Source organism: Macaca mulatta, chromosome 20, assembly GCF_049350105.2.
Source record: "Macaca mulatta isolate MMU2019108-1 chromosome 20, T2T-MMU8v2.0, whole genome shotgun sequence".
In the NCBI taxonomy this organism is placed as follows: Eukaryota; Metazoa; Chordata; class Mammalia; order Primates; family Cercopithecidae; genus Macaca; species Macaca mulatta.
Window position 1 is genome coordinate 21530445 of NC_133425.1, and position 23125 is coordinate 21553569.

The 23125-nt window shown below is 39.4% G+C and overlaps 2 protein-coding genes across 3 annotated transcripts in view; both read left to right on the top strand.

The window, feature by feature from the left end:
- The window catches only part of MOSMO (modulator of smoothened), an 85911-nt gene extending 63262 nt beyond the window's left edge, over nt 1-22649 (top strand). The window contains exons 2-3 of one of the 2 annotated variants that reach the window (XM_077983501.1): nt 5333-5545; nt 22361-22649. In XM_077983501.1, the coding sequence (XP_077839627.1) occupies nt 5333-5545; nt 22361-22443 (296 nt within the window). In that variant the 3' untranslated portion in view covers nt 22444-22649. Of the gene's footprint in view, nt 1-5332; nt 5546-10379; nt 10588-22360 lie in introns of those variants that run through there. The other variant, NM_001260737.2, reaches the window with a different exon arrangement.
- Nucleotides 22636-23125, top strand: part of VWA3A (von Willebrand factor A domain containing 3A) — a 62458-nt gene continuing 61968 nt past the window's right edge. Inside the window, 1 exon segment of the mRNA XM_015125775.3 lies at nt 22636-22649. Coding sequence (XP_014981261.2) covers nt 22636-22649 — 14 coding nt within the window.

Consider the following 23125-nt stretch of genomic DNA (forward strand, 5'->3'; position numbering starts at 1 on the left):
TTAGTTTCTGGACAGAGGTGATGGCCCTGAGATTAAAATTTAGAAATTTACAGCAGCACCCCTCTGCTCTGATACGATTTTCTCCATCAGCATTCGCAACCTGGAGGTTAGTACAAGAAAGAAGAAATTTCTATTGAGTCAGGGCTATCATTATTGCCAGGTGGGTGCAATGAAAAGATAAAAGGTGGTAACATAATGGATCAAGGACTCTAGGCCAGGTAGGAAAAGACATGAAGGCAAGAGGAAAGTGAGAGACTGGGAGAAAGTGTTAAGGATCAGTGACTATAAACTCCCAGGAGGGTAAGAACAGGTGAAAGTCACAGGAGGGGGTGCTGTTACTCCAGTGGAGAGTAGGGCTCAGCCTCAGCCTAGTGTGCTACTCAGGTTTTCAGACACTGTCCATGTGTGGCTCATTAAAGTTCTTTGTTCTACCTGTTCACTCTTTTTTTTTTTTCTTTTTGGCCAGTTTGCTATTTATAAGCACCTATATCCTAAAATACAATTTAGAAATCATAGCAGATAAAAATCGTCACCGCTAGCTATGTTTCCAGAGGAAAATATTAGGTGTGTGACTTATTTTTTTTTTTTTTTTGAGATAGAGTCTCGCTCTGTTGCCCAGGCTGGAGTGCAGTGGCGCGAACTTGGCTCACTGCAAGCTCCGCCTCCCGGGTTCACCCCATTCTCTTGCCTCAGCCTCCCGAGTAGCTGGGACTATAGGCGCCCACCACGACGCCTAGCTAATTTTTTGTATTTTTAGTAGAGATGGGGTTTCATCGTGTTAGCCAGGATGGTCTCGATCTCCTGACCTCGTGGTCTGCCCGCTTCGGCCTCCAAAGATGCTGGGATTGCAGGCGTGAGCCACCACGCCCGGCCAGTTTGTGTGACGTTTTTAAGTTACCCGTAGGCTGTTTTGTTTTTGTTCTACTCATTTAGAGGGCAAGTTGCCAGGGTCTGACTTACCCAAGGAGGTGCACAGGGCTGCGTGCATCGGGGTCTCCCTGCTTCCTGTTCCCCTTCCATCTTCACGTGCCATCCAGTTCTCCTAAATCTCTTCAGCCAGCCCATTGCTAAAACATGAAACTGTAATTTCAGTTCAATTGGGATACTTCCCCTCGCTCAAATACAAATGCTCTTGGGAAAGGCAGTATGTTAAGCTTTTATCAATCATTAAGACATTTGTGATAGAGTATTTTTTGGCCTGTGTTACCAGTGAAACAGCTTGCCAAGAACAGATTTTATTTCCCCAAGGAGGAAGTAGAGCAAGAGATCCACATCTGTGGTAGGGATTGGGCACTCCAGATCATAGTACCTAGAGATGACAGGGAGAGCCCCTTGAGAGGAGGAGAGCATTGTCAGTAGGAGGAAAACATAACAGGAAGATGGAAGAAGACAGTAGCTAATGTTAACTTTACTATTTTTTTGCTCAAATCCAACCCTGTATGGGAAAACCCTCTCTCTGGCCACGTTGGCAAGCACTCTACATGATTTGCTCTGACAGACTGGTGGGTGTGTGCCTTTCTGCCTTCCAACCCCTGTGTTACAGATTTTCTGTGACACTTTTTACATGTAGTGATGACATGCCTTATAATCATCCTCATTGTGGTAACAGACATGCTCAGACTGGCTGTATTAAATCGTTTTAACAGTGTCTGGATTTACAGATGATGAGTGTCGAAGCTTCTTAAGATTCCCCCACTTAATGGAGTAAGACTCAGGATGACTTTCCTTTTGTGTGTTATGCTGCACAGGTGAGATGCTGAGAGGCATGTGGGATGCTGTAGTTTCTAGTTCCGTTCCCTTTTTCCTATTGTGAACAAGTCTTTTATTTGGCTGGGTTAGTTACCTAGGAAACAGCTGCAGGGTACAGATGAATTGGCTGTTTGGGAAATGGAATTACAGGCCCCTTCAAGAGGCAAGAAGACCTGTTGGATAAAACAAAAATTCGTGAATGGCTGAGCTTGTACTTAATAAGTGTGCAGAAACCATACTAAGATAGCTCTACAGGAGAGAAATTATTTAATGCAGTGCGATTTAAAATTTAGCTTGTTTTTAATACATTTAAATTCACTTAATGCTTATGAATTCCACTGCTGCGGCCATTTTGGGGTTTCCAGTGGAGTGGAAGGTGGGTGCAGTTCCCTTCTCTGAGAAGCTCATGTCCTGTTTGGGGATAAAAAGAAGCTACCTTAAAATAAGTGCATGGTTGTATGATACAGATTAAATGTGTTAAGGGAATTTAGAGGAAGTAAAAGATCTTGACTGTTAATGTGGGTGATGAGTCTGAAGCTCAAAGAGATAATTCCTTGAGGTAAAATATTAAATTTGAAGGCTTGGTGAAAGTTTGGGTACTAACAGTACCTGAATTTATAAGATTTAATAGTAACAGCACAGTTATCCTCGCAGATTCCCCCAGTCAGCTTACGGAAAATATATGACTATGATATAAATGTTGTTGACTTAGAGTCTCACTCAAGAAAATGAACTTTAACAATGTTGACTGACCACTGTTTGCATTAACCCTTGTATATTTAAGGAAAGTCTATTTTTACTGAATGTGTGAGCATATTAGGTGTTGAATCTCTGACTGCTACTATGCTGAGCACGAGAGACACACAGTAAAATATTTGTGTATTGATATTCTTATATACAGTATGCCTTCTGTTCATCGATTAGCATTAGCTTTTTTTCTTCTAGAATAGAGATGCTATTTGGTTTTGATTTATTGTGATAAGGAATTTTATAAATATAAGACTATAGCTATTCTTTTAAAGCTAAACCACGGTCAGATTATTTGCAGTTTTGTAGAAGGTGGTGTTGTAATTTTCATACTTATTCTGTTTGTAGTCACTTGGTGTGGTGTGCTAGAGAGAGGAGGAGGAGAAAAGCAATTCCACTCAATCTATAGGCACAGGAGGTTAAGTTAAATTTCATTTCTAACGCTGAGAGAGTAAGAGAGTCAACATGAGGATACTCAAGTATCTAGAAGGAGAGAGAGTTCAGTTATGATGTACTGAACCTACAATTTTTAATATTTGCCAGCAAAAAATAATCAAATGTAAATCTAAGTTCACTAGGTATGTAGTTACCTTTATAACTGTACAGACTGTGTATGTTACATGGAGAAGAAAGTTGCTAGTATAAGAATTCATAATATTGCATTTTGTCAGAGGGTCTTTCATTGCTAGCAGTTACATCTTTTATAAATGGAACAGTGACTAGAAGAGGATAATTTGTTAGAGGTCTTTTGCTGAATGATCAGGAGTAGTTTCCTGTTAAGAGTTCTTGAGCACTGCTGTGAATGCCTTCTTTATTTCCAAAATTACAATGAAATGCCTTATAAGACACTCCCTCAAGTTTTTTTGTTTGTTTTTGTTGTTGTTGTTGTTTTGTTTTTTGTTTTTTTCGAGGAGACTTTTTAGTGTTTTTGTTTAAGAACAGTCATGCAATTCCCTGGTGCCTACTTACCCCTACCAAATCCTCTCTTCTGGTTTCAAGCAATTACCGTGAAACTTAAAAGGTTAGCAATAAATAATGTGACAATTTTTTTTTTTACTGATTTACTTCTCTTTGGCCTATGAAGTCAGTCAGCTCCAAGTAGAAGGTGGTGTGTGGCATAGTGTGTGGCATTTTTGTGAAGATTTGCATACTTTCTGTCTGGTCTGCCTTCCTCCTGCCTGTGACAACCCCATAATTATAATGTTGCTTGCACCTGGGCAGGGATCACCAGATGGGTCTAGTTATTAGATGACTTGGGAGAAAAAATACAGCTTGTTTATTTTCTTCTCTACTTAAGAGTTAGCATTTGACGGAGGACTCCAACTCAACTTTGAGAGAAGAACTGATTTCTTGTTTCATTTTATTTCAACAAGTTGCTTTATTTCTAAAAATGTATCGATGGCCAAACTCAAGTTACAGAAAAGTACCCTCCTTCCGGCATACCCACCAAGCCACACATGCACGTGCACACACAAGTCCAGCCATGCTCTGTCTTTTCCCACCAGGGCAGCTTCCCAAAATGCCACTAGGAATTTCACCAGTTCCCTTCACAGAAGACATTTGTTCATGGCAAGTGCTATGATTTCGAGGTCAATGTCTTTTTTATTTTTGTGTTCATATTGAGAAAATAATGCAGGCCAGGCACAGTGGCTCACACCTGTAATCTCAGCACATTGGAAGGCCAAGGCGGGAGGATCGCTTGAGGCCAGGAGTTGTAGACCAGCTTGGGCAACATAGACCCCATCTCTATAAATAAAAGAAAGGAATGTAGACCCAAAAAATCCCCCCAAAATGCAAAAATCTATTATGTTTTTAATAGCTCCAGAAATTTCCGTTCCTATATTTTTGGTAACTTTTCCCATTTGCTGTTGCTCTTGGAAGGGGAAACAAGTAGTTTTTATTGAGAAGTACCATTGTAAACATTCTTCTTCTTATTGGGGAAGAAGATAAAATAACTACTCTGTCACCTTTCTAATCTAAGTTTTTATAAATTACTCCAAATTTGATTGGAGGAGGGTCCTTGGGTTTGACATGAGAACATGTTTATGGAAAAATAGTGCTTGATGTTTTATAAAAATCACTTTTATTTAAACGGGGAGAGACACTTTAAGAATTACCTTCGTAATTTGCCTTTGTGATTTTCTGTGAAGCATGCCAGCCATCGTTCGGCAGTGTGAACACTGGTAAACTCTACAAAAATTGGTGAATATACCAAGTTTGGGACAGAGGGCCCTCCTAGTCTTTCCAACATTTTCTTGAGTTTAATGGAAAACTTATATCGTAATATTCTTAGACCTTATACCTTTCATAAATATATTACTTCTAACATTTAATCTATTATTTAATTTTATTTCTACATTACAATTAGGCATATTTCAGGTTTGTCTTCAATTTCCTGAAAAGTGATTTTCTTTTCAGCCAAAATGAAGTAATATACAATGAGTCTTGGATCTAGGAATCAAAAAATACCAGTCCTTTCTGCCAGCATGCAGGCTCAGTGAGGGCAGGAACCTCACCCTGTCTGCTGTTATTTCCCTGGAGCCTAGAAAAATACCTGACACAGTTACTCAGAAAAGTATTTATTTAATGAATACCTGAGTGAACTGCCTGTTATGACTTTTCTGAGGTCATTTGTTGTTTAAGTTCACTTTGTATGTTTAAGTATTACTACGTTATGAACTACAGCAGAATACTGAAGAGTAGGACTTGGGATTTAAGTGCTTGAATGACCCACAAAGAGACAAATGAGATTTAAAAACTAAAGGGGTGGTGGTGAGGAATATTCCCTGGGCAGGCCAAACCCACTAAAGTATTCCCACCATTTGCATCTCCCCAGGAGCACTCACTGTGGGCCTCGTGCGACAGTGTCAAACAATCCATGGACGAGACCGGACGTGCATCCCTCCCCGGCTTCCCCCGGAGTGGGTCACCACACTGTTTTTTATCATCTTGGGAATCATTTCATTGACTGTCACATGTGGTTTGCTGGTGGCTTCCCACTGGCGAAGAGAAGCTACAAAATATGCTCGATGGATAGCATTCACTGGAAGTAAGTAACCTGTGCTTACTAAATTTGTCTAGAAGGCACCCACCCACACTGGTATTTTTATGAAGATAATCAAGAATCAGTAATAAGGACTTCATAATCATCAAAGAGCACCACTTGTGTATGGCCGTGAGATAGACTCTACACAGTCCCATCATTTCTTCAAAACTCTTTCCGCGAGACCAGGACATCCACAACTTTAATCGCTTTGTGGGAAATGCTATTTTAATGAATTTTATTTTTGCTCAGATTGTGACATAAGTAATCCAGGTTTGTGACTCAGAGTTACCGGTAGCCTGAGTCTTTTCCTTTGCTTGAAGCTATTGGTATCATCTATCAAAATAAAGATAAATATAGAACAAATACATAAAAATATAAATTAGATGAAGGTGGCAGTATTTTTTAACATTGATTTTGAGTTTCTGCTGTATGTTGTAACCATTGAAAAATCAACACATTTTGTTATTTAATAATTGTTTATCAACATTTCTTACTCCATTTAGCTCTGACCAAGGGTATAAGTTTATATATTACACATTCTCTTGTACTTTGCAAAACTGGTTTAATTTCACAACACATCAGAGACTTATCTCAAGTTAAACAGAAGAAACAAAAATGCACAAAGAAAAGACATTTTTGCAATTCTGCTTTTGTGCTTCTTTCTCTCCAAAGCAATTTTGCACCCCAGGGGATATTTAACAATATCTGAAAACATTTTTGATAGTCACAACTAGGGGAATGCTGGTGGGTAGAGCAGGGAGGCTGCTAAACATCCTACAAATACATAGGACAGCCCCCCACAACAAAGAATTATCTGGTCCCAAGTAGCAGTAGAGCCACTGTTTAGAAATCCTGCTCTAAAGAAACAGGAGAACAGTACCTATGCAAATGAGACTTTTAATTCAGTGCCTTAAAATAATCTCAGGTTTGCATACGTTTTTAAAAATAAATATAACAGCTGACTTTCTCTTGATATTTTTGTTTAGAACGTGTATAATTGGGGTAAGGGATAATCCCATGTATCCCTATTAATGTTAAAACTCAGTTTATCCTTAAAGGCTGCAGGAGAGTGATATTTCTTCATGAGCCTCTGTTTCTTCCTGTATTCTCTGAAATTTATACTCTTGAATGTGTATGTTTCTGGCTCTGTTTATCTGTATTGCCCTTAATTTTTAAATTTAGATCAAGTTGCCTTTGATATAAAAAAGGTTCTCCATCCTTTTTAAGCAGAGTGAAACAAGTTGGTGACCTTTTCCCTGTCAAACAGACCTCCTGTGACAATTCTTTTCTGGAGAGAGGGTCCAGAAGCAATCATACAAACAGTGCCGCTAAAGTTAAGGATATTGATGAGAAATTTAAAGAGAATCTGCTTCTTTATCTTTTACTCACAGATTCGCTAATCCAGATAGAAATCACTCTTCAAGAAGTAAAATAATATCAAAGAAGGATTTAGTTTCTGGATTTAGTTGAAATTTGGGAATGCATATGCCTTGAATACCAAAAACCTAAAATATGATTTAGCAAGGTAGTGTGAGTCGAAATGTTAAATGCTCTCATGAGCTATAAATTCTTATGACCCAGTGAAGGGAAAGAACTAGGATTATCTTTGTTTTCCATTCCCCTTAAACAGAGAATATTTAAGTATATATAGTTGCCCCCAAATGCAATGCATTTTTTCCTTTATTTTTTAAATAATATAACTTTTTGAAATAATATGTGCATATGATGCATAATTCAAAATCTGTGAAAGGGTAACCATGTGAAATCATATTTGGCCCTGTCACCCAGCCATCCCATTAACCCCTTTCCTGGAGGCAACCATTTTTACCAGTTTCTGGGGTTTCCTACTAGAGGTATTCAATGCATAGAAACATATCTATATGTGTGTGTTTCATACATACATATTTATATAAAATTTTTTCTACTATTCTGTATCTTGGTTTTTAAACTTAATATATCTTTGAGTTAATTTCATTTAAGCAAGCATAGAGCTGCCTTGCTTTTAGCTTCTTTAAATACATTGTTTTTGGTACCAGAACCAGTGGCTGGGGTGGCAGTTCTGAGAGGAATTGGGCGTCCCCTAGTGTTTCCACTCCGCCCCTGAAAAATGTACTTTATTGTATGTATTTCTATTCCAGTTAAGCTATAGTTTTCGTAATAACATGAGGTTGATATCTTCTGATGGCCGTGCACAGTGGAGAAATATGTCTCAGAGAAGAAATATGTCTCAGAGAAGAGCCCCCACATGATGGGGGTTCCCTATGGGGGCAAGAGAAACCAAGATGAGTCATCCTGTTCTTCAAGTCTGGCCTTTGCTCTTTCCTTTGCCACCCTAATTTCCAACCTCATCTAACAGTGCACCTGATTTCTGACTCTCGCCACCAAAAAATCTGTGCCATGGAGAATATGAAAATTGTGTCTTTACAAGCTTATTTAGGATCCAAAGCTCAGCCTTCAAAGGTTGATATTATCAGCATTAATAATATTTTAAGATCTAAAGTAACTTAATAGTTCACAGTAGCTTAAAAGAAAAACTCATCCACCTGCATTAAATCTGCTCGCAGGAAGTATAGAGAGCCTGCTTCCTTTGGTTTAAAACTAAACAGGACTTCGTTGTTCCCTTAAAATGTAATTAAGCCTTTTCTAACAAATTTGGAAAATATTTAACTATTGAAACTGTTCAATTCTATAGTTGCAAAATGATTACTCCATTATAAAGGATAGATCTTTTTTATAGTAGAAAATAGGAAATGATAGGAACAAAGTTGGCATGTTAACACAATAAACAAATTTAACATCTGCATATTCCTAAAGTACTTTTCTAAATTACTTGTTTCTTGAGATTAGTCAACATTAAGAAAAAAATTGTTTTACAATAATTTTGCCCTATTGTTTTTTTAATTAGATTGCATATAATTACCTAAATTGTGGTTTAATTTTACTCACCAGACTATATTAAGCCATAGAACCATTAGAAATTGGTGACAGACCACACTGATAAGTGGACATTGGCAGCACTAATAGTTATTTGTTGCTGACTATGCAACAAAAAGGCTAAAACTTTAAAATGTAATGCCTGAATTTTTCATTTGTTCTGTAGTAGGCATCTAAAAAAATTCAAGTTTGCTTATGCAATATTATTTGATGTGGTCATTTGCCCAAAATAAGCTGTATGTCTGTATATGTTATATGTCTGTATAACATAAAATAATCTACCTAAATGGTGCAAGTAAGAGTGCTGTTGTTTCTTAAGCTGATGTATTACTTAAGCAAATACTATTTTTCATTGTATTGCTGGAGTTATTCCTTCTGGAAAGGGTTTCTAATTGACTTTTTTAAAACTCGGAAAGTTTTGTTGATTGGTTAACACAAAAAAATGTAGAGACGAGTGTCAGCTGAAATGTTTATCCAGGGCTCTGTTAGTATTTCTGGGGGATAGTTTTCACCTGGAGGTGAAAACTCATTCAGTTAATAATGAAAGCTTCAACGCTTCATGTACAGTGACTAGTAATCTGTCCTCACATTACACTGAAGAAGTATTTCTGCCAGAAAAAGTTGAAGGACAATGAACATTTGAGCAATACGCTTTCAAAAAGCAAAAATATTTTCTTTGAAAAGCTAGCCTATCTGTAAATAGTTTGTGTTCACTAAGAAGACCATTTCTTTGGTAGCACAGGGGAGCAGGCCATTTGCTCAAACACTGGACTGTGGAATCACTTTTACGCGGACACTGGGTTTTCTGATATCCTTTTTGAAACATTTTAACAAATAATATACTCCTTTGTGTTTACATGCAAAACTCAAAGAAGGTTACCTATCTTCTTTGTTTTTTGGAATATTATCCATGATAAGAGATAACCACTCTGATAATTTGCTAGTCATCCCAGAGATCTGAGGTTCTTTCTACTAGCTGGTTTTATTTTATTTTAATTTATTTATTTTTGTATTGAGACAGAGTCTCACTCTGTCACCCAGGCTGGAGCACAGTGGCACAATCTCGGCTCACTGCAACCTCTACCACCCAGGTTCAAATGATTCTCCTGCCTCAGCCTCCTGAATAGCTGGGATTACAGGCCTGCACCTCTACGCCTAATTTTTGTATTATTAGTAGAGATGGAGTTTCACCATGTTGGCCAGGCTGGTCTCAAACTCATGATCTCAGGTGATCCACCCGCCTCAGCCTTCCAAAGTGCTGGGATTACAGATATGAACCACCATGCCCGGCCTCTACTAGCTGATTTTAAATCAGAGTAAGATAAGTGGTGCTTATTTATATATACCTTTTCTCCAATTCCTTCTGCCTAACACGGAGAGGAACAGAGAATTGTCAAAATAGTAACTATGGTGATAATGGTATGCAGCACTCATTCAGCACTTACTATTACCTGGCACTGTGTCAGGGACTAGACATTATTTTATTTAGCCTTCTAGTATTTCCCCCATTTTCAGAAGGGAACCGGAGGCTTAAGATTACACCGCTAGTAGGCAGTGGAGCTGGAATTGACCGCCTATCTGACTCTAGCTAGTGCCCTTAATTACTATTGTAAATGGCTAGGAATCATATTTATGAGGATTTGTTAGGTTTGGAGAAGGACTTTCTTAATCCTGATATTCAGAATGGTCCTAAAACTTACATAAAAGGCTAACCTAGCTTTTACTGTATTGTTAGGCTTCAGGGATACTATGTGACCTGTAATATATACAAATTTTTAACAAGTGGCCCATGTTTTAACAGCTTTGGCCAACCCTTCTTATAAGCTTCCTTTGTGCCAAATTTTCATTGTTTTTCAGATCACCAAACCGTGTTACTAATGTTGTGTTTTGGTTTGTTTTACAGTGATCCTTTTCTGTATGGCTGCCCTAATATTTCCAATAGGATTTTACATCAATGAAGTCGGAGGTCAACCTTATAAATTACCCAACAACACAGTAGTTGGGTCATCATATGTACTTTTTGTCTTATCAATTTTCTTTACAATAGTAGGACTTCTATTTGCTGGCAAAGTTTGTTTACCAGGCTGATGAATGTCTAAATTGCTTGACTCTTACTATTTTTTATTTTATTTTATTTTTTTATTTTTGGAGGGTGGAGAGGACAAAGGCGAGGCATCTGAGCAGCCCTCTCATGGGAAGATGCTCAGATGAAACTGATGCTGAGAAGGAAAAAAAAAATACTTTGATTTGTTCTCACTATGCACTTTGGATTTTAAAAAAAAAAAAAAAAAGGAGAGCCTTTTCCATAACCAAATACAGACAATATTGACTAAATCTCCTGAGCATATTCAGGCAGTCAGGTCTGCACTGTGATAGCAACCTAGAGAAGGAGAATGCTTTATACCGAAAAGCATGTGGCCCTTTGTGACTCTATTGTTCCGTTTTTAATGTCTAATGATTCATTAGAGGAAAAAAACAGTCTAAGTATTTATGTATCATGGTGGACCAGAGGGATGCAAGAGAAGTTCATGTGGGGCTGGCCTCACCTCCTAAGAAATTAGTGTTCACAACTTCCTTGTAATAGTATGAGCCTTTGGCACCAGAATGGATTGCCGTTGCATTACTGCACCAAGAAGCCAATAGATCAAAACTTGTTTGCTAAAATGTATGTAAAAATTCTGAAATTCCCTCTTCTCTGTGTACAAAAGAAAAAAAAATCAAACACTAAGACACATGGTTTGGGTGGGTGGGTGGGGGAAATCTTCCTTATATTTATATAAATATATATAATATATATATTTTGCTGATGCAGTATACAGTGTGTATATATGTGTGTGTGTATATGTGTGTGTAAATTTATATACACACACATGCAAACAGTTCCTGGAAGAGAATTCTGAATGCTTTGCTAGCAAAACACTGTGGTGTGCAAACCTAGAACCCAATAGAAAAAAAAGCCATTTATCTGAAGGCTGCGTAGTGGAGAGAGTCTTCAGTTTACCTCATTCTTTGTAGCAGCCCTTGATTTTAACAGGTTTTTGTAACAGGTACAAACAATCCCATACCTTTCTAGGTGCGATTTTAAGTTAAGCTAAAAATTCTTTGTAGGGTTAATTTATTTGTATATGATAGCAGAAGGTAAGACCATGTCAAACCTTATAATTTGGGGAATCTGACACTATTTAAATTATTGGCAACTGTTGTCTATTGTACAGAGATTCTTTTTCTACTGGCTCAGTCTGTTACATTAATAATGCATTTTATATGTTCAGGTACACAACTTTACATAAATACGAAGTTCACTAGTAAATATCTGGCTATTTTGGCTATTTACAGCACTAATTTCATTATTTTCATCTGTAAGCATTATTAATACGTCTTTACCAAAACCTGAGCAATACAATATTTTCTTTATATGTTATATGCCTTTGTTTGCTAAAAACTAATATTTTTGCATTTACTTTAAAGGGCTGTACTAAACCAACAGCTTTAAGTTCTTCCCTAAAAGAAGTATCGCAGCTAACCCTTGAACTCACAGTTTTAAAATACAGTATTTCTCTTCTCCACATCTCCATGCCTTCGCATCAATGCTTGTTTTTCCTGGTGAACGCTATAGATAATCTGTTTGAAATGTGGGACCGGAGGGTATTTCATGGCAGTGGAGCTAAGTTTCTCCTCTTTATAGTGAACTGGTGACCCAAATGTCCCTATCAGTAGAGTCCCATGTGGCCCGTGCTTCACACAAGCGGAAATGAATGCACTGTTTTTTAAGAGCTAGATTACCAGTTCTAGAATGATTACTTCAAAGATGGGAGCTACCTCCTCAGATATTCAAACTATGAAATGGAGGTGCTTGATGTATTTCACACTGGCTTGTTTGACAGTCTTCCATCTTACTGTTAATTCAGCAATATTTTATTGTGAAAGAAAGCCCCAGTGTTTGAGCTCACTCAGGAATTGGGGAAAGAGATGGACGACCACAGTGGTTCATTTCTTAAATGTTCTGGGAGAATGTCATACTTTTCCTTCCCAGAGTAAAAGAAACCTTCGGGAGATCCTGAGGGAGGCTATTTTTCCCCAAGTATTATGATGTCTAGTCAAGCGTAAGAATACCACTGGACATGTTCTATGGACATTTGGGATTGCAGTTGCTATTGTGATTTGATTGGTCCTCAGTCAAATGGATCACTTTGAAGGAAAGCTTTGGTTGTCACCGTTATATACCACTGAGATAAAGTGTTAGCAAAGTATGGTTCAAATTAATTTATGACGTGACCAAGAGCTTTTCTCTTCCAAAAGATGAATTGTATTGTAAATAGTTTCTCAAAATATTTTTAACTGGATCATGAGCATGGGGAGAGAAAGTTTCTCAGCTGCTAAGAATTTCCCCACTGTTTACTTCTTTCACTTATGGTGGTGTTGCATTTAAGATTACAAAATTTAAGGTTTTATTTCTATCTATTACCCAAACCATTAAATTGTCTTTAATTTTACCATTGTCTTGGAGGTCCAGTGCATACAGGGCTGATGGGGGAAAACTCCCTCTAGCCAGTCAGCACTCTAACCCAGGATTAAACAATCCCGTCAAGTAGTATGTGAAGTCAAGTCTTTGTACTCTTGCAGACCAGACATTGAAATGGACTCATTCATATAAATTTCTATAAATCCTATAAGTGAAAAGATAGACAACTGTCAGCAGTTGCTTTTTAAAAAGGTCACTATAATAAGTACTATATAGTACAGTATTAATTTATAGCAGGAAATCATATCTTATAAACTGTATATAAAACACTGTTTTATGGTGCAATCATTTGTCAAACTTTTGTCTGTTACATTGTTTTTAAGAGTGTGTGCATTCTTCTCATACCTAAGAATATCACTGTAAAATCTGCTGAAAATTATTTTTAGGTTTTATTTGCACAAGACTGAATTAGTTTGAAATTTTTGGAAGCTCCTATTGAACATGCCTAAACATCTGTAAACATGAAAAATCTTCAATTTATTAAAAGCAAACATTTCAGTATGATTCTTTCCAAAGGTAATCCATGTTCTATGTTGTTAATGTGTGTATGTAATTTTTCTGACTCTTCCACCTCTTATAAACCTATTTTCTGTTTCATTTGTTCTGTTTTGAAGGATGGCTCTTTTTTCTTTTTAATGTTCTAGATGACCAAAACACTATTGGTTTTTACCCTTTTGCCTAAAGCTTTGATATCCTCACTTGATGTTCTGTGAATTCACTGTTTAATCTATTAAGTGAAATAATAGTCCTGGTGACAAGCAATCTGTTGATTTAGAGGAAAGGCCCTGAAAAATACAGTATTGGAAACTAACTTTTCATATGCTGTTAGCTATTATTTTGCATCATGGGCTTCATGGGAAGAACATGTTGCATTTATTTTGTCTTTATTAAAAGACTACTAGCCACAAGTTACTCTGATTGTAGTAACTGTTTTATCAACCCACTTGATCTTTAAAAATTTAAATTTACATTCACAATTCAAAACAGTAAACTGTCTTTCAGAAAATTTTTGAAGGATAAAAACATGAAGGAAAAAACTGGCCCGTGTAGGTAGGATTCCCTACACAGGACTTTTAGTTGTATCACCTCAAGAGATTTTAAAGTTTGTGATCAAGGTCTGTATATTATCCCAAACTTTATTAAGAATTGTTTTCTAATTGGTTATAACATTTTTCAATTAATAGTTTCAAAACAAATTGTTAATACAACTGTATAAAATGAACATAATTTTCTTCACTTGTATTTTTGTTATTGAGCAAGTTTATCAAAATAAATTGTCTACTAAAGAAACTAAAAAGGCTTCTATTACTTTGAAATAAGCTTCATTTAAAAAATTTATTTCTTATAGAGGTTTCACATATTCATAAGTGACACTTCCATGCCTCTTGGGTTGGTTTTGTTGTTGCCATTGGGGGGTGAGGGCGGTCCTTCCCTATCTTCTTCCACTCCCACTCTTTGCTCACCGCTAGAGAAGAGATGCTATTAATATTTCAGGACATGGATTAGGCCACAATTACCCGTAAAAGTCACTCAACAATAAAAGACCACACATACATGTGACTTTCCCTTCTGCATCATGCTTCCATGAGCTAGGAGAGAGAAACCAAGCCAAAGCCTTCAAGTCAGCCATCTTTCTCTTCTTTCTTCCTTGCACATAGACCCAAGTCCATCTTTGCTGCAGTCTTCTGTTTCTACTTATTCCAGGCCAAAAGATCTTAGCTTTTAAGATCTTAAAGTATGGGCTGGAGGATCAAATATAGAGGCCCAGGGACCATGTCACAGCTTAAACTATAGCTTTCTCTGGGGGTGTCAAGATTAGCCCAACTGAATAATAATAAAATATTTACAGTTTGCTGCTGATTCTTCCTCATGTGGCCCTTTGAGGACCCTCGTGGGGAATTGGAGGATTAAGACATGTTAAGATTTAGATGTTCTTGGGTTATAAGATTGAGGGGTTTCCTTGGAGGTGAGATTTGAAGTACTATGTCTGGGAAAGTTCCAGGCAAACTAGGATGAGTTGGTCACCCTACCCTATCTTCACACCATCTAAATCTTCTCCTGATTTGTAACACAGGTTAGAGGTTTTTGGAGGGTTATTTTCTATAAACATTATTGAATAGGTCAACTGGAAATTGTAATGGTAGATTTATGCTGAGCTGCTATGGTGGAGGGGACACTTTTTCTATTTGGTAATACCTTAGGAAAAGGTAACACAGTGGCTTTAAAAACAATAACATGGGTTCAGAAATACCTTATTTTGACTTATTCGTCTATCATCTCTCTTCTAGCCACTATGAGAAGATTATAGGAAAAACACCAAGACTAGAGGACTCTGGGTTCCTTTTATGCAAAGTCAACTCTTCTGGGTCACAGTTACCCAGCAACAAAAATAAAGGTAGTTATTTATAAATGGTATTCAAGATAGAAAGCACAATGTATATTTTTTAAGAGTTTTGGTTCTTTTCCCAGGAGAAGAAAACACTGTGGGTTGGTATTTTCAAGCACATTCAAGGGTTTTACAAATCAGCCCCAGTTCCAGTCACACACAATCTAAGACCACCCAAGATAACATTTCAAGAAGAGATTTTTCACAAGACTATAAAATTTCAGAGCTGGATGAAATGTCAAAGAGCATGTCCAGTATCTCCACTTTCCAGGTGAAGAAATCGAGGCCTCAGACTTTTCCGAAGTCACTCAGCTAGATATCAGCAGAGCACTCGACATAGGAAAGAATGTCTTTGACATGTGGGCCTTGAACTTAAGACCAACTTTCATATTCTGTAGCCATTGAACCAGTCTTCCTTCAACTGACAGCCATTCACTCCGATCCATCCAAATCAATTCTGCCAAATACTCGTAACACAAAAGAAAGCATATCATTTCTGTGTTCACATTTTTGTCATTCCCACTGTCTACAGAATGAAATCCAAACTCCTTTAGCGTAGCTTTGACAAGCCTTTGTGATCTGTCTTCAAGCTCTCTGTTCAGTCTTATTTCCCACCTCTCTTTCTCTTCCCTTCTTACTGAGAACCAGCCTGTTCTCCATTCTACATTCACTACAACCTGCTCCCTGCCCCGGCTGTGTCTGTACCACCTCCTCTCAGTTTTAAGATTCTCCCATATTTGAAATATATCTAATCTTCTGTGCTTTGTGTCTCTCTTGCTTATGCTTCTGTAGCAGAAATTGCTAAACAGGAATAGACTGCCTGGATTAAATCTCAATTCCACCATTCCAACTGTGTGACCCTTAGTAAATCATGTAACTTATGTGAGCCTTGGTTTTTTCATCTGTAGAATGGGACTAATAATATTACCCACCTAAGGGGGCTATTGTTGGTTTAAAAGAGATAAAGTTCCAAGCACATAGTAAGCATTCGAATGTTAGTTGCTGATATTGTCATTACTAAGTGCTTTTGTATAACTGTATAAACTCTTGAATGCAAAGAATATGGCTTCCTCATTGTGTACTCCCTAGAGACCTGGCACAGTGCTTTATACACTGAATTATGAAAATTAAAGTTGGGGCTCCATGACAAAGGAAAATTATGAAACCATATTTCCTGGAGATTTGAAAGACAGAGTCATCAATCTGCCAGGTTTGTTTCAGTGAACTTCTTTCTGAAGGCAGAGGCTTGCCTAAATCAGCCTTTATAAGGATGGTCACTTTATTGGTAAGTATTTGGCTATATAATATGTCAGTTCCATTGACCTCCTTCGGATTTCCCTATGGACTCCAGATCCTTTACTACTGAACTCACAGGGCTGTAACACTGATACTCTACAGAGAGGACCAGGACGATGCCAGCACCCCATTGATCCTGAGTGAACTCTCTGGAGGCCTCGTCAAGCTTGTGGGTTCTCTGCTGTCTTGAAGCCATCCATCCATTTGACATGTTTTGCAAAGACTTGGTCCTGGTTTTAATCATTTCAGCTAAAAGGAATGGACTCAAGGATTTCATCTCATTTTAGACGCAGTTGTCCTCAATTGGCCATTTTACGGCACTTGTAGTAAATATGGCCAGTGTATTTGGTCACTATTAATCCTCATTCATTATCCGTCAGGGCAAGTCAGTGAAGTAAATACTGTGTTCTGACCTCTGGCACTCTTTCTCATGTTGTTTAAATATTTAATATTGTCCAAGGCAATTCAAGTATTTTCTTAAATAAAAAATATGAAAACTCTCATTCTTTTCCATTTCTTTGTTCTCTATGACAAATGCAAAGAAGTTGAAGAATCAAAATCCTTTCCATAATAAATTGCTCTTTAAAAACTCACATATCTAAGAAGGCTTTTGACTACCTCATCTTCTAAATGTTTTACTGAGGTAGGTAGTAAGCGGCAAAATGAACTTACTTGGTGCAGTCCCACCCTTACATGTACCACTTCAATACTTCACGTAGTTTCTGCCTTCAGGGTTATCAATAACTTTTTCCTGCCTTAAGTGCTATTGTGGAGAAAGAAATTATGACCTGAACCAGGACACAGATTTTCTTTTTACAATAACATATATCTGTAGATTTTTTTTGAAAAACACAAAAATAATGTAGGAAACAAAAAGTTCCCTCCTCCACAATCCACCTTCCAGAGATAACCATTGTTAACAGTTTATCGGGTGTTTTAACATTTTAACAGACATTTTACTGATCAGATTAACAAAAGCAAGATATTATCTCTACCTGCCGCTGCTTTTTGTTTTTGTTTTTGTTTTTGTTTTTGTTTTGAGACAGGATCTTGCCCTGTCACCCAGACTAGAGAAAGTACAATGGCACAATCCTAGCTCACTGCAGCCTCAAACTCCTGGGCTCAAGCAATTCACCCACCTCAGCCTCCCAAGTAGCTGGGACTACAGGTGCATGCTGCCACGGCCTGCTAATTTTTAAAAAAACAAATTTTTTTGTAGAGATGGGGGTCTCAGTATGTTGACCAGGCTCATCTCCCAGTCTCCTCCTGCCTTGGCCTCCCAAAGTGCTGGGAGCCATCATGCCCAGTGGCTTTCTTTTTTGACTTAATTTGTGATGTAGATTTTTCTATGTCAGTAAATATAGAGCTTCCTCATTTTAAATGCATAGTATTCCATTTGATACATATCAACTATGTGTCTTCCCATTTTGATGTACATGAGGTTGCTTCCCGTTTTTTGTTATTGCAGATAATGCTGCTGTGAACTTAGGCCTTGGGTAACAAAACCTTCTCAAATGTCATAATAACCTGACATTCCAACTGAAGCATATCAACTATTAAAGGAATTCCTATTTTCAAAAGCACTGTGGTTAAACAATAGTGGCATTCTCTACGTTTAGAGAAAGAAACTAACAGTAAATTCATGTGTTATGTGCTTTCCCATATGTCATCTTAATCCTCTACCTGTGAAGTACAGAGTGGTGTTTTATAGACTACAAAACGAAGGATTAAAAGGCTGAATACCTTACTCCAGGTTCTGTAACTAGCAGCTGGTGAATATGGGTTTCACAGCCAAGCTCCCTGACTTCAGATCTAGGACTCCTGCTGTCCTGCATCGCCAGTGTGGCTGGTCTAAAGGGAATAAAAATAACTTGTCCTGCTTGCATGATTCCTTGGCTCAAACATGAGCAGCTAAATCTATGGTTTGCTTCTTCTGGATGTGGAATGCAAACAACCATAAAAGGTGGTCCCTATTTAGAAACACTTTCCACTTTGTTGAAAGGAAAAAAAAAATGTAAGAAAAACCTCCCACTTATTAAGTTGTTTGTGTCTAATCTTCCATCATGCCCCTCATTGTTGAGCTTTCTCTTTGTATTCATTGTTCACCGGTTTTTTGGTTTTGGTTTGGTTTTTGGCTGCTCACTGCAGTCTCGACCTCCTGGGCCACCATCCTCCCACCTCAGCCTCCCAAGTAGCTGGGACCACAGGTACACACCACCATTTGTGGCTAATTTTAAAATATTTTGTAGAGACGGGGTCTCACTTTGTTGCCCAGACTGGTCCTGAACTGGCCTCAAGCAGTCCTCCCGCCTCGACCTCCAAAGGTGCTGGGATTACAGGCATGAGCCACCATGCCCCAGCACATTGGTATTTTATAGTGCCAACTTCCTTGATGGATGAAGCTAGATGAGGGCATTGATTTTATTGGGGCCCTTTCAGGATTCCAGCACCCAGGGAAATTTTCCCACACCAGCTGCTCCTCACCCCTACTCCCAAAGCACTTAAAACTCAACTGGATCCCTTCTACTGGACTGGTAGGAATTAATTGGTTATTGGAGTACTCTTAAGTTGTACAGAAGGCCGGGCGCGGTGGCTCAAGCCTGTAATCCCAGCACTTTGGGAGGCCGAGACGGGCGAATCACAAGGTCAGGAGATCGAGACCATCCTGGCTAACCCGGTGAAACCCCGTCTCTACTAAAAAATACAAAAAACTAGCTGGGCGAGGTGGCGGGCGCCTGTAGTCCCAGCTACTCGGGAGGCTGAGGCAGGAGAATGGCGTGAACCCGGGAGGCGGAGCTTGCAGTGAGCTGAGATCCGGCCACTGCACTCCAGCCTGGGTGACAGAGCGAGACTCCGTCTCAAAAAAAAAAAAAAAAAGGTGTACAGAAGTTCATGGTTCGAACATTTGGAAGCTCCGCCCCACCCCCGCTGCCACCCACTAGTTGATCATCTGTCTACATGTTACTGCTGAGACATCAATTGTCACAGGCTAAATGAGGCAGTAGTTTTACTGTGTTTGTCTCACATTTGGGGAATGATAAACTTTGGTGAGCTGGGAACTCCTGTGTCTGTGGACTCTTCCCAGAATGCACCAAGGACCCACTTTCTCTTAGAGATTGCCATCTTACCAAAGTATTGCCACCAAACATGGAACAAGTCTCTACTCCCTCTGATTTTTAGGTCTCTGATTTTTTTCTTTTTTAATCTGTCTGGGAGAATTTTGACTTTCCTGAGAGGCATGTTTGCCTAGCACCATGGTCCCTTTGGTTTAAAAAAAAAAAAAAAAGGCTCTTTCTTTTTGGAAAAATTGTTCTTTTCCTACCTCAGGTCATGTGGTTTCATGGAGCCGATTTCACCTTCTTGGCTTCAGAGCTCGACACAGAAGCCAGGCTTGGCCGGAGTCATCGTGACAGATTCAGAAATTAGCATGGCATGTGACCAGCCTGGGACTTTGCTGGAACTCCTGGACAGAGGTGTTCTTCTCTTAGAGTTGCTCAGTTGTAGGGGAAAAGTTTGGCACTGCTGGCAGCCACACCTGAAGAGCCTCCTGATGAAGCCATCCTAGAAGAAAGGAAACTGAGAAAGGAAGACAGTTCTGTTAACATCACTTTAGCTTTTGGATCAAGTCATCCCTGAAGCCAGAACTATCCCTGGATTCTTGTGTTATTTAAGAAAATAAATTCCTTTTTTTCCTTAAACCAGTTTGAGTTGGGTTTCTGTCTCTTTTAACTGAAATAATCTTTACACTCCCACTTTCCTCATGACATTAAACACATTCCTCACCTCCCCTGCTTTGGCATGTCACTTTAATCTTTTCGTTAGCTTAGGCTTTTACAAAAGACAGAAAAAGTTACTTCAGGCTACTGCTTCTCAACCCAACCCAAAGCACCTGCTCCTGGTTTGAAATGGAGGAAAGAAAGAAGGCAAAACAAATTAATATCTGAAAGATATATCCCACCATACTCCTGGGCAATGGGACCACGCTAGAGCTCCTAAATAAAAGACCAGAGATGAGTTGACACTGATCCATTTCCAAGAGCCTACGGTAGGAGAAATGTCTGTTGTGCTCTGATGCTTTCCATGGGTGTCGTCATGATCTGCATCCTGAAGGGAGCCAAGAAAGATGGTACCCACACAGCTTTCCTCTTGATGGGTCTTACAGCCTGAAAGGCTTACTCTGCTTTATCCACCTGGCAGAGATCTATTCAGAATGTGTGTTGTGTAGGCTCAAGTAGAAGAAAGCAGAAACAAAGAGTTTCCAGTGTTGGACTTTACTTCTATGCACAGCGTTGAAAACCCATATATCCAGGAAGCAAAGAAAGGTGTGAGGGTGGTAGATGACCTGCTTGGGGTTCCCATGCCTAAAAGAAAAAAAGATGTCAAAATTAGCCAGCCCCTTCCACCCAAAATTTCCATCAAGATGGGCACAAGGACCCTCATCTCTTGTTCACAGAGTAGCCATTGGTTGCTCACAGCCCCTTGGGACCTCCTTACCTCTTTCTGATCTTCCTCATTTTCTGCCTTATTGGTGCTGGCCACATAACAAATGCCATGGACTTATACATGGTGTTCTCAACCCTCGTGACCAGTGGTTAATAAGCAGTTTCTATTTTGAGCATGTTGGTTGTTTCTGACCTGGCCTATAGGCATGGCTGCTGCGGTCAACATCTGAAGGGTGTTCCCTACCATATGATGACTACCACAGGTGGCATATGTTCTTTATTTTTGAGACAGGTCTTGCTCTGTAGCCCAGGCTGGAGTGCAGTGGTGCGATCATAGCTCACTGTAACCTTGAACTCTTGGGCTCAAGCAGTCCTCCCACCTCAGCCTTCCAAGTAGCTGGGACTACAGGTACAAGCCACTGCACCTGACTAATTTTTATTTTATTTTATTTTTGTAGAGACGGAGTCTCACTGTGTTGCCCAAGCTGATCTCAAATTCCTGGCGTCAAGCAATCCTCCCGCCTCAACCTCCTAAAGTGCTGGGATTACAGACATAAGCCACCACCCAACCTTATGTTCTAACTGATAAAAGTTTATAAAACTTATAAAACTCTCAGAAAGTGAAAACTGATTTGAGAAATATCCTGGATTCGAAAAACTAACTACAGATCCTTTAGCAGCTTGCAAGTTGGTTGACTTCGGAGACATTAATTACTTTGTCTCTTTTGACCGCTATAAAAGAAGGGTTTAGAGAGGTTCCCAGCTATGGGCCAAGAACTAGTTACATCATAATCACCTGGGGCCATTGTTAAAAATGCACATTCCCACACCTTTTCACAGTTCTGAATCAATCTCCTGAATGGGAATGTTTTCTTAGCAAACAATCCAGGTGATTCTCATGGGCACCTGGGCTTAGGAACCACTATGGCAGATGATCTCTTCTGATGCAAAGAGGTCATTGAGCTTGGCTGTATTAGCCAGGTTTAGGTGGGGCTGGACCAGGTAGGGATAGGGCACTGTCTGACCTCTCCCAGGGATTGTGTTCAGGGAACCCAAGAGAATCTGAGGAGGAAGAGAAAGTTACCACCTTTGCCACACGTGGCAGAGTTCTCTGGAAACTTTCCTCCGTTCCTACCACAGGAAGGCCACAGGCACCAGGGCTTTACTGGCCTAAACCATAGTTCCATGCTGACTGAGAGGTTCTGAAATTTGAAAAAAGGTCTAAATCCTGCTTCCAGGTTTTCGTGAAGGTGGAGAAAAGCAGAGTGACCTGGGAGAAGTGGTTATCAACAACACAGCGATGACTTCTTCCCTGGAATGAAGAAGGCTTTCCCTTTCCCTGCCCCGAGCTGCAGTGGTGCAGTCTGTTACCTTGGAGACCAGCTAACACATTCCCACAGGGCAAGCTTCACTGCTGAGTTGCTTGGAGGAGCTTGGAGAAACCAGAAGTGAGATCTAGGAGAAGCAAGGCCCTGGAGTGCCAGGAACCCTTCTCCTAAAGATGGAGAAGTAAATGAAGAAATACAGGTGAGGGTGAGCGTCATCAGGGTTGACAGGGGTGGTGACAGAGGGGGTGGGGGAGGCCAGATGCTAAGCTCTGGACTGAGTGACAAGATTGAGGTAGCCTGGGGTGTGAAGCGTCCACTCCCTACATGCTGAGCATTGGGCTAAATGCTGGGGGTGCCAGTAGACAAGGAAGTCATGGAGCCGGTCTGGGAGACAGGCCATGACAACTCCATATGACAAAGTGAAGGGACAGCAACAGGAGGACTTCCACAAGAGGAGTGGTTTCCTCCCTGGGGGACTGGGGACAGTGAATGGGGTTCAGGAAAGACTCCTATTATTATTATTATTATTATTATTATTTTCACCCAATAATCAAGGTTCCCTCTCTCCCTTGGACCAAAATGCCATCTGCCATGGACTGGTTTGTTCTTTTCCTCTCCTGCAATCACCCCCCAGTGTAATTCAGCTCACCTTTGCCTAAACTCTGGACCTGCTCT